This window comes from Anguilla rostrata, chromosome 10 (assembly GCF_018555375.3).
Source record: "Anguilla rostrata isolate EN2019 chromosome 10, ASM1855537v3, whole genome shotgun sequence".
Taxonomy (NCBI): Eukaryota; Metazoa; Chordata; class Actinopteri; order Anguilliformes; family Anguillidae; genus Anguilla; species Anguilla rostrata.
The window spans coordinates 33863555-33877136 of NC_057942.1; the positions used below are offsets into that span (position 1 = coordinate 33863555).

At 49.1% G+C, this 13582-nt stretch overlaps 1 protein-coding gene across 7 annotated transcripts in view; it reads left to right on the forward strand.

Annotated features, from left to right (window-relative positions):
* Nucleotides 1-13582, forward strand: part of bmp2k (BMP2 inducible kinase) — a 46107-nt gene that overhangs the window by 13958 nt on the left and 18567 nt on the right. For all 7 annotated transcript variants that reach the window (XR_010323801.1, XM_064296654.1, XM_064296653.1 and 4 more), the window contains 8 exons: nucleotides 6281-6399; nucleotides 7769-7874; nucleotides 8792-8934; nucleotides 10319-10440; nucleotides 11142-11223; nucleotides 12383-12515; nucleotides 13077-13180; nucleotides 13390-13469. Coding sequence is in view for 6 of the 7 variants with exons in the window: in XM_064296654.1 (XP_064152724.1) it covers nucleotides 6281-6399; nucleotides 7769-7874; nucleotides 8792-8934; nucleotides 10319-10440; nucleotides 11142-11223; nucleotides 12383-12515; nucleotides 13077-13180; nucleotides 13390-13469 (889 nt within the window). In the remaining variant the exon portion in view is untranslated. The remainder of the gene's footprint in view (nucleotides 1-6280; nucleotides 6400-7768; nucleotides 7875-8791; nucleotides 8935-10318; nucleotides 10441-11141; nucleotides 11224-12382; nucleotides 12516-13076; nucleotides 13181-13389; nucleotides 13470-13582) is intronic.

The window sequence follows — 13582 nt, forward strand, 5'->3', positions numbered from 1 at the left end:
CCCGTGGAGGGGAGATGGGGGAGGAAGGAAAGAACCTTGGGCCCTCCGCTGTGCCGGCGCTTGAAAGAGCCCCGCGCCTCGTCCACGCGTCCTTTGTTTTCGGACGGTTGTGGGAGGTACCTGGCAGAAAAGGGAAGTAGAAATGAGCTGCTGGAGCGCGTCCGTCCCTGTGGATTAGGCTAATAAACGGAAGGAAAAACGCACCGCAGCCCAGCGTCTGAATGGGGTTTTCGGGAGGTCGCCGAAAGGCCTCGCGTCCGACGGGTCGCGCCGGCGCGCACTAGCAGGGGGGCGTAGGTCACGTCCGCACATTTGCAGTTGACCGCCAAAGTCAGAAATGATTGAATCCGACTCACCTGGAAAATAGTTCACTAGTCGTTTGGTCACTGGCCCACTCCACACGTCTATGGGGTTGCAGACCCGAACCACCAAGAAAAGCCCTGTTGTTCTGTCCAAATCTCACCTGCCCATCTTTAATGTGAGGCAGATGTATTAATTTCTCAAAAACATAATGTTTGATAGTCACCACAATACCTCATGGCTGTTGAAGACATACTTGCAAGTGGGACTCCAGATGTTACTGAGTTTAATAGTGTTAGGGGCATGCCCAGGCTGTGCATTATGGTGCAGAGGGAATATGACCGGAGGCTGAAAGCGTGTGGGAGTTCCATCTGAAGCTGCTGGAGAGGGGCGGGGGAGAGTGGGAGTGGGGGGAGGGGGGGGGCTGGGCGCGGCACGAGAGCACAGCCAGTGTCAGCAGTGACATCACCGCTCCGACACAGAACATCTGCAGGGATGACCGATAAGGATCGACCCAAAGCTCTCTCTCTCTTTAAATGAGGTGCCCCCCCTCCACCCCGCCCCCCCTCTCAATGGGATATCCCATTCCACTCCTTGGCGCGCGGACCGCAAAGTCCTCGCCGTAGCGACACAGGAGAAGTGTTCTCTGCTCGCTGTGCGCTCCGGTTTGTTTGGCTTGGTGATGTAATAATGGGCCTCGGTGCGGGAAAATTCTGAAGCAACGTCAGGGTTCTTCAGCTTGAAGCGGTGGCAGCGGCTGCCTCCGGAGGAGAGAAGCCCGCTCTCCGTTTCCCCTTTCTGCGATTTGGCCCGTCTGTCGCAGCAGAAGAAATCTTCACATCTCCCAGCAAATGAAATCGGAGGAGCTCGAATCGCTGGCCCCGTTAATAGAGCGGTACTCTTTGTCAACGAACGTCATTCCGATTTACCGCCCCTTACTCAGTTCGCTGACTGGGGGTTTGAGTATTAAAATGTTCAACTGTTTACTGCTCTTTCAGTGCAGCTCTCGTTAAATCTTACAGGACAGTTTTTTGAAATCTTATTTTCCACATTAAATGACTAAATGTTGAGTCAAAGTAAGCTCTGTACGAACCAATAAAGGAAACGCGCACTCCAGTGCAATACTCGTCTACGCAAGTGAGCTAACTGAATTCTAACCAAATTATCTGGCTAGAGAACAATGCTGTGGCAGTTCTTTTTTTTGGGGGGAAAGAATTGGAACTTGGCCTCCCGACGGACGTGATGCTATCTGGGTGAATGTATAAAGCGAACTAATTCATCCAGTTGAAAACCCCTCACAGAAATGATGGACTCGATGACTTTAGTAGATGGATTAAATAGAGCAGCAGAAGAAGCGATTAGCTCTATCCGCTTAGACCTATCCGACCGTCGTTCGTGTAGAAAGATTTAAGCTGAGGAGACCGAAGGGTTCCAGCCTCATAATGGCCCCCTTGATTTTTGTAATGACCGTCCGGTCATGTGAGACTCCCCATCGAGGTCAATGGGACCGGCCGTTCTTTATTAGATGAGCAAACGCGAGCGATCCTCCATGTCTCCGGTCACAGGACGGCACCGCCGGCAGAACAGCTTCTCTTTTGTCCCTGACCCCCCCCAACCCCCCATCCCCAACGCCGGCAAACCATTCATCAGATTGGACGAAGCCCCGCGACAAATCGGCCAATCGCCAGCCTCGGCAGGATAACGAGCGGCTTCTCCGGCCCCATCCCCCTCCCCCCTGTCCTTTCCTGGAGCGTGCGGGAGAGAGAGAGAGAGAGAGGAGCGGGAATAAAAGGACAGCCGCCTGGTTTATTCGGAACGCGATCCGGCGGCATATGGCCTGGATCGGGCACGGCGGTGACTCTCGGCCACCTGGCCCTCTAAGACTCCGGGACTTTCCCGCAGACGGGCAGGTAACAGCTGGCGCTGCCCGCGATTGCTTCCCCCCCCCCAATCCCGCCCCCTGGCTCTTGGAGAGCCAACGCCCTCCCCGGCCACGCCTGCGCCCACGACTTCTGTCTGCTCGTCCGCTCGCGCAGTGGAGGCGACATCCCACAATGCACCGCATCGCGCCTTTGCTCCAAATATTGTGAAAGCGTCCCAGGTCCCCCGGGGTACAGTACAGATTGTAATCCTCAGTCCTCAATCCTAAATCCTCAATGAGGCACTCGAAAAAGTTCATTCAAAATGTAGGCTACTTTCTAGATGAAAAGGTTAAACACAATTACTGTTGTTAGTACCTTTTATTGGATGAGTTATCTGTTTTGTTTTGAGTTAGGTTTTAAGCCACAGATTCTGAAGTTCAGATACAGCTGTTTGTTTCTTTCAAGTTTCGTTTCGGCTGCAACTACAAAACACAGTACACCAGAAACCTGCAATAAAGGGGGGAAAAACGCTTGAAAGTATAGTCTCAGCTTTCATATTTAATCCTATTGATGGCACTTAATACATTAAAACCCAGCTGATCCTTGGGAGTCATTATCGCATAATCATTTGCTTTTCATGTTCTGCAGAAATGTATTAACACGGAGCATTTATTTTTTTTTGGGTGTGTTCTGTGTATACCACAGGTGCCAAACTCCAGTCCTGGAGGGCCACAGTGTCTTCTGGTTTCCAGGGTTTTCTTGGCACCGGTGGTTCATTTAAGCTGTTGATTGGTTAAGGAATCTACACACCTTGCTCTCTAGGCCTTAGTTGGCAGCTAATGGAAAGGAAACCACGGAAACCTGCAGACACTGAGGCCCCCTGGGAATTTATTTTGACAACCCCGGTGTGCACCTTTGGCAGAGTGGGCACAGAACCCAACGGTAGTAATTCTCTAACTCACTGTTACAACAAGCAGTCCTCCCAGAGGTACTTGGACCTGGTGTCAGACACATTTAGACAAACTGTGTTGTGTAACATGCACACTGTCACATGACCAGCTTGGCTGGTATGGCATAGCATCCTGGTGTACAGTACCTGCTGGGTGGAAGTTCCCTTTTGGTAACTGTCGAAATCACAACTTCCTCTTACGCAGACACTTCTTTCTTGGACGTATGCATACATTCCTTCTCCCCCCCCCCCTCCCAAATTTCAGTTGATTTTTCATTGCTTTCTTTTTTCAGTAGAGTCACCAAACAACCAGTAGTGTGGAGTGAACATTGCCTAACCGAGTGTATAGTGAACCCATGGAGAACGGTTAGCTTAGGTACAGTTTTCCTGCTTTGCGGGTAACATAAGCTGCCCTAATTCCCGCTCAGACTTCATGTTTCCTTGTCCTGGAAAGGGAGCAGCAGTTTGCTCTTGTCAGTCAACCTCTGTGGTTCATTAGTTAGCCTGTTCCTTTTCAGCATGGTCCTCTCGACATGTGACCACAAAACAAACGGCTCTACTGTGTGTCAGTCATCCTTGTTGGTTTTCATTGGCAGTATTTTACTCTTTGCCATTTTGTGTCGTGCTACAGAAGAAGAGCACATTTGCACAACGAACACAAAGCAATAGGGACTTTTAAGGTGGCACCATATCGCAGTTCTAGGGTCCCTACTTGAGTTTGTGGCTCTTCAAACCGACTAGGCCTGCGCGTGCTGTGTTTACAGGAGGCTCTCAACACGTCGAGTGCTTTCTGTTTTTAATCTAATGTTCCTAACTCTGTAAAACTGCGTCTGGTTTAGCCGCCAGTTATCGGCTGTTTACCTCACCAGCTTCGCTGTTCTTCCTGATAAGATGCGTCTCTGTGCGGAGCGGAGAGGGAAAAAAACAGAACATCTTTCTGCTGCTGACGGGAGAATTGCGTATCACAGGCCGGGTCCTGCGTCTGGGAAGTTGATGCTTATTTGATTGGGCCGTTTGGGGCGCGCGACCGCGGCCGTGTTAGCCTAGCCACAATGCTAAGGCCACTCTTGGAATATTTTGGGGCAGATATTTTCTTTGCTACACTCCACTGGGGAAGGAGCCCTCTCTGTTTGCATTATAGCTTCTACCATTTCATTGCTTTGTGTCCCAGGCCTACTGTATGGCGGGCACTCTCTCCTCTGTAGGTGTATACAGCACTGGTATATGATGTGTATAGGTCTACTCTTGTTCCTGTTTTTTCGCTTGAAATAGAAACGAGAAGTTGTATTCTGGAGCTTTTGAACTGTGCGTTTAATCCAATTCAGACGACACCACCCCTCCCACCCGTCGCAGCTTTCGAAGCCTCAGATGGCGGTCGGTCGGTCATTCGTGTCTATTTAAGGCCCATACGGCGGATAGGTCTGGAAAAGTAAATATATGATATGCGGCGTACCAAGTGGTTTGTGTTCCGTGACAGGATTGCATTGTGCCTCGTCCTCAAGGTCTTCCCCTGTAGCGTTTCGGGTCTTAAATACACTTCTGTGTCCCGGCGGCCGGAGCCAAGTGTGTGTGTTTGCCGGGGAGACAAGCGCGGCATTGTGGCACAGTCGTCCTTCTGTCGCGCGCGCGACCTTCGCGGGTCACGCCGTGACTCAGCGCGCCGCGAAACGGGGGGGAGCGGCTGTTGCAGCACGCCGGCGCCGCTGGTGCTCGTTCGCCGAACGCAACGGGCTGACGCGGTGTCACCATGGCCCAGGGGGGCTTCCAGAACGTTCTCTCCCTGTTGCTCGGCGCTATAAGACGAGGCCGTTTGGATCCTTACTGGAGAGAGACATTTTGGAAGCTCGCCCGTAATGTGCAAACAACCCACCGCCGCTTCAGGTTCCGGTTTTCTCTCCTCCGTTGCGGCTCGGAGTTCGTCATGGTTGGCCTTACGTAACGCGTCCAACCGCTTCTTGCACTTTGGATTTCCACTTTCATGTCGGCACTGGTAGAAAAGTACAATTACTGGCGGGCCACTTGAAGAACAGTGCTCGTTTGACTTAATCTTCAGTCAGTTTGAGTTCTTTGTGACTTCACGGACTTTATATCTGTGGTTCTGTTGGCTAAACAAAATTTGTGAACCCTTCCGTGTCTCCCGCTGCTCTGCACCCTAAAAGAACATAAAGCGACTGAAGTTAGCGACTCAGCCGGGCTAGCTTTCAGCACGCATGGCTGGCTGCGCTCGAGCCCCTCAGAGCAGTGGGGAGAGTCGCGAACGCAACGTGCGGACACCCCGACTTTACTCCGTCTTTCCTGGGTGGGTGAGAGGCCAGAGGACTGGAAAAGCAGGGCCAGGTTTTCTTTCCGTCCAGGCAGACATAGCGGGCGGCGGACTAACGATCGGGCCGCACCTTTGGGGTGGAATTGAAACCGCGGGGGCAGAACGGGGGCGCGCTTGACGGTAAGCAGACCCGCCGTACTGTAGCTTTCCCAGCATTGTCCCCCACCTTCCTGGCTGCTCTCGGTCTCGGTGTTTCCCAGCGGAGCGCTAAAGCCGGTGTTTCAGAAGCGTGATGACCCGAGCTTAGCTGGAATCATGCGCGAAGGCGGGCTCCTGAAATCCCCTCGCTTTTGCGTCGAAAAGCGGACGCGCGTGCTTTTCCGCACCCCGAGCCCCACTTCCTGTTTGGTCGTTTAACCCAGCTTGTTGCAAGTCCTGGCCCTTCTCGCTTTCCCTTTGGACTCTATTATTATTGCCATTTTGCTCTTTTAAATTTCAGAATTGTGTAACTCTAGATCCAGACTCCAGATTCTGTGCGGTAATCACTGAATGCAACTTTAACCTACAGTACGTTTTGTTCCCAGTTCTTTCGTACACTTGTAGTCAGTGAAGGTTTTATCAAATAGCCTGCAGCACATTACACAGTTTCTCCTGAAAAATTAATTTAGTCTCATTTTAAAGCCTTTCTCCCCACAGTGGGACAGCCCAGTTAAAGGAACACATAAGGACAGGTGTTAACCTGGCTCCACACAACTGCATAGTGCACATACATGCCACATATGTGACAGGAGTCAAACTCATGTTGCCTTAGAGTGGGGTTGCCTGGCTATTACCATAGCATGTTTGGAAACCTTCTGGTGGTGGTGAGTGTGTTAAACGGTGTTTTTTCCCCTTTCTCTTTTTCAGGGGGGTTTTCCGTGGTCTTCCTGGCCCGGACTCACAGTGGAGTACGATGTGCCCTAAAGAGGATGTACGTGAACAACGTCCCGGACCTGAACATCTACAAAAGGGAGATCACGATCATGGTACGCTGAAACTGCTAATTGAGCCCAACACCACTTAAATGCCCTTTTAATTTTTTAGCCCTCAACACCTTATTGGCTCCAATTGACCCAGATGTTGAGGAGAGAGCTTCTCTGTGTCCACTTTATTCACTTGTAGTCTCTCGCTCAGAAAGTCATTAAATTGGAAAGCTGTTTGTCAGTCAGCCAGAAGTCCATTTTGGTGAAGTATATTTGTAAAAAACTAAAAAAAAAAAAAAAAATGCGTGTTGGCTGATTATTTATATTAACTTGGAATTGATGGGGGGATAACATAAACTGATTTAGACACGTGTTTGGTTCATTGTGAAATGTGTGTTCAGAGAGAAAAAGAGAACTTGAACTGGAAGCTTAAGAAATCAAACTGAGGATTTAGAAATGTTGCTCCAGTGAGAGTCATGACTCTGTTCACGTGAAGTCCCTGCCCCGTGATAAAGTCTTCACCTGAACGAGGCTAACTGCCGCCGCGGAGCGTGTCCTTCCGCTGGCGATCTGTGGCCGCTCATTGTTGAGTGCGGTCGGGGCCGGTTTGTGTAAGTGCTCCCTTGGGGATTGCGTTTCATTCCACGTCTGTGTGCTGAGGCATCGGCCGCTTAGCTTCACAATGGCGCCGCTCCTTACTGTCCCAATCCCCCCCCCCCCCCCCTCCCGGCGTAAATGCGCTCTTAAAGTTGTGCCATTCGCAAGGCTACCACAAACCAGTTGCACCCGCTGAACCGGTGATCTTCATGGACCATGTGAAATCAATAAGAGGCTGATTGATGATTCTGAATGCCGTTTTAAGCTCAGACTGCCAAAGGAGGATTTTGGTGATGTGTTATCCCGACCACCCACCACCCCGTGCGTCTGAAATGCCAGGCTTTCCATTGTTCCTTTGTTGTTGTTTTTTATCGGATTCCGAATCAGAACACTGCCCCTCCGGCTCTTCAACCTCAGAAATTCCACCACGGCTCTGGCGGCTTTAGCGTCATTAATTTCATTCGGGACCCGTGGACTGGGACGGCCATTTTGGCCAGCTCAGTGCACCCGTGAAGAAGGTGCCTTGCTGTGAAGTGTCACTCACGCCACAGGGCTTCAATTGGCATTTGGGGAGATCACATGTAGACTCACCAAGAACGATTGGGGTGTCCTCAAAGTTTCAAAGCCTTCTTGTGGGTTGCCATTTGTTGAAAGGATTGGTGTTGTGATATATCTTCCAGTAATAATATTTTTAAAGCCTCGCTTTAATGCCATTTCCAGTTTCCGAAAAAGAGCTAGAACCTTATATCTCCACTGTCCAAAGGGCACTTTAGATGGGTTACCAATCTCCCCCTTTCTCCCTTTTCTGACTTGATGACTCTGTGTTCCTCTGTAGAAGGAGCTGTCGGGTCACAAGAACATAGTGAGCTACCTGGACTCTGCCATTAACACGGTGGGGGACAGCGTGTGGGAGGTGCTCATCATCATGGAGTACTGCAAAGGTAAGCGGCCCCCGTAAAAAAACCCTGTGGACCCGTCCGCCTCGCGGCCTCCTCACCGCCGGGCCGTGAGACGCTTTCACCAGCTGCTCTCGGTTCCAGAAAGAGCCAGACGCAGCTCTAACTTCTCTTTTCCCAGCCGGGGGGGAGATTTCCTGCTCGAGAGGACTCTCTGGGGGGGGGGGGGATGTGAAGCGGTTAAATCCGCCGCGCGGTGGCTTAGCTCTGCTCGGAGATAGGGGGAGCGCGTGTAATTTATGCTGTGGAAAACAGGGGCGCGGTGGAGCGGTTTAAGAGGCCGAGGAGAAGAGGTCGCGAGGCGCCTCGTACCCTGTTCTTCTGCTGGAGCTGTGCCAGGCCCCGCCCTTGCCGGAGTCCTCTGTAGGAGAACATGTGCTTGGGTTTCCATTGCAGTGACTAGGTCGTAATGTATGGCATCGCACAGATTTGAGTGGGAGGAGAGATTCGTGCCGTCAGAGACATTGAAGAAAACAAGCTTTATGTAGTTCAAGTTTGTTTCTCCGACTAGCTAATAAATGCCACCAACCTGCATTTTACATTATTCCCTATGAGAGTCTTGTTTATGCTTAGTGTATTGCTATCATCTGTGTCCTCTAATATTAGTATGAAGTGTGCGTAGAGGTCCAAAGCTGTGGACTCGTTCCCTTTCAAGGATGTCCTAGATCAGGGGTGTCAAACTCCAGTCCTGAATGGCCGCAGTGGCTGCAGGTATTTGTCATTGCCTTTCCACTAGCCGCCAGCTAAGGCCTTGAGAACAAGACGTGTGGATCCTTTAGCCAATCAGTGACTTAAACGAGTCGCTTGTGCTGAAACCAAAAATCAGCAGACACTGCAGGCCTCCAGGACTGTGTGTGTGTGTGTGTGTGCACGTTGTTGACCATGTGTCACTGTATTGACAGCTGGCCAGGTGGTGAAGCAGATGAACCAGCGTCTCCACACGGGATTCAGCGAAGTCGAAGTCCTCCACATATTCTGTGACACGTGCGAGGCGGTGGCTAGGCTACACCAGTGTAAAACTCCGGTCATTCATCGGGACCTGAAGGTATGGATCGCTTCATTTTTTCTTTATGGGCGGGGCTAGGTGCAAATCCTTTCACCTCAATAACTTGCAGAGCCTAATTTCCCCTATCGCCTCTATATTACCACCAACCCTCCTCTTCTACTTTCTTCTGAAATGCAAAGGTAAAATTTATGTATTTGAGGGAGGGGGGGTGGCAGTGGCGGGGGGACATTAATTGGTGCTCGTCTGTGGAATGTTAAAATATTTCCTATTAAATTCTGGCCTGAGAGAATCCCATTCTGCAGTAAATTGCTAATTTATTTCAACTTTCCCTGAAAAGAGCAGCTATTAGAACACCTATTTCCCTTTCCCGCAAAGGTCATAATCCCAATGTGAAATGTTTTCACAGAAATGTGTGTCTGAAGTGGGACAAATGGTTTTGAAATAAAGTATGGAGGTTTTCATGCGTTGGCTGATGTTACAAACTCTACAAACATTGTCCAGTGATTTTCACGTGAATCAGTGTGTGAAGAGCAGTTGCAAAAGATTACAGTTTAAGATCTTGTAATGAATATTTAATAATGACATAGGGTGATAAAGCCGAACAGAGACCTTTTTTGACCCCTTTTTGCTGATTCAGCTACAATGAATTTGCCAACCATATCCTTTTTGAAACAAGGATTGAATTACTGGTTGGCGTTTTTCGAGGACAGATGGGAACAGTCCTTAAGCTAGCGTACCTTCTTTTTTATTTTTCTTTCGTTCCTGCATAATGCGAATGGCTGTGCGCTGAGGCCGTCTTGATCCGAAAGCGTGCACATTATTCACTGGTGTTTCGCAGCGTAACGTGAGACCACAGAGCCGATCCCGACGAGACTGTGAACCCACCGTCTCTTTTAGGCTGAAGGCTTTTATGCGATTCTCTTTCTAGAACTTTCTCTCACTGCGTATTTGGTTAAAGTGATGTGTAAACCAAAGTTACAAAGTTCAGAGAATTCTCTGTCTGGGAGCTGTAGCAAATTTGAACTCTTCTCTCAAAGTCAGTTACTGGAAGTCAGATGTATTCATGCGAGGTCAGGTTTGTTTTTTTTAAAGCAATGCTGTTTTGGTTTCAAATGTATCAATTGAGGGAACTTTGCCATCTTTAAAATTCAAGATTTTGATAAGATTTTTTTTCGATTAGCTGTACAAACACACTTTTCCGCAGGAAGATATTCAGCCTGTTTCCACAGAAACCTGACGCAGAAGGTCTCTGTTTCTTTTGAGAAACGCAACCTTATTTCTTTGTTTCTTTTGAGTAAGAGGGCCCTTTATTGAGGGCAGTTCATTTGGTTCAGATTTTGGTTTTCAAGGGTAAAAAAAAAAAAAGAAGAAACCTCAAGCTGTTTCCTATAAGCTGAGTGTAATGAACCCTTTTGTCTACCAGGTTGAAAATATTCTGCTGAATGACCAGGGGAACTACGTCCTGTGTGACTTTGGAAGTGCCACACACAAAGTTCTGCTACCGCACAAGGATGGAGTAACTGCGGTGGAGGACGAAATCAAAAAGTAAGCTTGCCCGTTCTCAGGTTTGCCCTCACACTCAAGGGCAGGGGAGCCTGAGGGAACTGATTGTGTTACGGTAACCAATCAGAGGATGCCACTGCTCGTCACCCATGTGATCAGTAGCTTGAGTAATTGATCTGCAGCAGCGGACTGCTTTTTCTGGATGAACTAGTTTTGGCTAGCATGCTGTCTGTGTACTTTAGTTGCTGTGACTTTCCCTTCTTTAAAGACACTTTTAGGGTTTGTGTGTCTTTCTTTCTGTCTGTCTGCGTGTGTGTGTGTGAGTCTTATTTATGTCTGTGTGTGTGTGGACGTGTGTGTGTGTGTGTGTGTGTGTGCACGTGCGTATATGAATATACATCTGTTTGTGCGGTTGCATATCACTTGGGCATAGCTGTCCCGTTCATTGGCCTTGAGATCCGCTGCTCTCCTCCTGTCAGATAAAGAATTCAGGCGTGTCATATCAGCCAGTCCGTATCCATCTCGACAACTCTGCAGGGAATCAGTGGAGCCTTGGAAAGCGGTCGCTAGGCACAGCCAGCAGCGTTCTGAATGTATACCAACAGTGTCCAAATGGGGGAAATGGTTGCTTGGTTGCACGATTTGCATAACGGCACGCATCAAGCCCTACGGCATTCTGTCACATGGGGCCGTAGCCGAAAAGAGAGTCCTTTAGTCCTGACCACTTCCTGTTTCCCCGGCAGGTACACGACACTCTCCTACCGTGCCCCGGAGATGATCAATCTTTACGGAGGGAAAGCCATCACCACTAAAGCCGACATATGGGTAAGGTCAACAGGGCCTCCCGGCCCGGTGATTGACAGGCGGCTCCGCCTTGCTCCGGCCAGAGCCCAGACGACTTCACGCAGGCCTCGGGGGTCACATGATCACCTGCCCAACCGGTTCCCTGTGCAGCTGATGGCAGCATGTGCGTTAGCAAAGCCAGGAGAGTTTCACTTCAGGTTGAGCGCTTTCCTTTTCTCGTAGCCATGAGCCATCCTGCAGAAGGAGAAATCCCCTAGTAACCGTTGGCAGGTTATGAAAGGATTGTGATGTCACGTCCTGTCCTGTCCCTGGCCGGCAGACCCTTTTCTATTAAAGCGCTGGAGAAAGGCCAGTCGCCTCTTATCGCCGGCGTGGACCGTGCAGTCGGTGTTTTCCCGGTCAGAGGTCTCTTATCGCCAGTGTAGACCGCACGGTCAGTCTTTTCTCAGTCTAGGGTCTCTTATCGCCAATGTGGACCACACGGTCAGTCTTTTCTCAGTCAGGGCTCCCCTTCGCCAGCGTAGACCGCACGGTCGCTTAACCCCCACCGGCTGTCTCGAGCCGCAAACGAGAGCGGCGCGTTTACCGCTAGACCGCGGGCGGAACACGCGGCCGGTCGTCCCCTCTGCGGAAAGGGGCGGAGTGACGTTTCCCGCTTCTTTCGGCCCTGAATAAGTGGGCGGGGCCTCCGCAGCGCTCTTCTTTCTCGGAGGGGGAAAGGAGACGCGTACGCACAGGGGGCGGTCCTGCGTCGCGACCACAAACCCACACCCGCCGCACGCCGTTTGCGCACTTCCAACCAGCTTCGCAACGGCTGCGGCCAGCGATTGGTTAACATTTCCTGCTCGTTTCGAAATGAATAAGTTCAAAAAAGTTTTTTTTTTTTTTTTTAAAACCAATATTGCAAATAATTAAAGTGTCCATTTTACATCTGATAATACAGAATTATATGCTGAATGTGGAAATGCGGCATGAATTCCCAGCTGTAGCGATTCCCGTATTCGATGCGCCATGTAATGAAACATTGTAAAGGAAACTGAAAAGCACGGCTCTAAGAGCATTGCTCTGTCAAGCAGAATGCAGTGCTTAAGCTGTGTGATTGGGGCCTGTGCAAATGGGACTGTTTGAAATGAGGTGTGTTTCATGTTTATTTTTTTATTTTTCTTTCTTTTTCCTCAAGGCGCTCGGATGCTTGTTGTACAAGCTGTGCTTCTTCTCCCTTCCTTTTGGGGAGAGTCAGGTTGCCATATGCGATGGAACTTTCATTGTTCCGGATAATTCCAAATTCTCCTTCAAGTTGCACTGCTTAATCAGTAAGTAGACGCTGCACTTACGAAACAGCCAAGGGTGTAGTTCTCCACCTCAAAAACATGGCACTCAGTGGAATTGTTTTATGGTAAAATGAAGAAAGGGTTGCGTAAAGATAGTATGAGGGAACAGATTTCAAATGTATAGCTGGTTTCAGTGATTGATTTAAAAATAATAATTTCATTTCAAAAGGCTTCTTGCTTTGCAAGATTACATGCAAAGTTAAACAATAGCACCACCGTGTGGTGTATCATTATAGGTGCATGTATCCTGTTAAAGGATAAATTGTGATGTGTTGTGAACTGCTCCAGATATCAAACTGTAGATTTTATCCAAGTGAAAACCAACATGTTCATGCTTTTAATAAACAATAATGGAATAAATCATTCCGTAAATATTTTGAAATTTCCACCTCATTTCATCATAACTTAATTTCATCTTGATTGTCAGCCTTTGTTGAATGGTGTTTCTTGAATGGTCTTGGTCTTGATTTTGAGAGATTTGTTAGAACTTTGATTTTTTACGCTAGTCTGATTGCTGGCTGTTTTGGGCGATTTGCTCTGTAGGATACATGCTTGAGCCGGAACTAGAAAAGAGACCGGACATCTATCAAGTCTCCTACTTTGCCTTCAAGTTGGCTGGAAAAGATTGCCCCGTGCCAAACCTGTTTGTAAGTCAGGTCCCACAGTGGCCTTGTTTCATCCACAAACACGGAAATGACGGTCACTCGCACGGTTGAAATGTGGAAACGTGCTTTGACCGAAACAAAAATGAACGTGCACGGTCGCTCTCTCACAATACTTGTGCTTTGTTCGAATTGTGAAATGAGATCCCCTTGAGATACTGTTCTGCTCTTAATAATTTTTCTTCCTTGTGCAGAACTCCCCTCTTCCCACGTCACTGCCTGAGCCTCTGACCGCCAGCGAGGTCGCTGCCAAGAAGAACATGACGAAAGCCAGGTAGCTTTCCGCTGACGGCTTTAAGTCATTATGACTGCTCTGTTTAAAACACTTGGTCGAAATGTATTACAGTTGCATGACTGGTGAGAAACTGCAAAATTGGTTCTGCCACT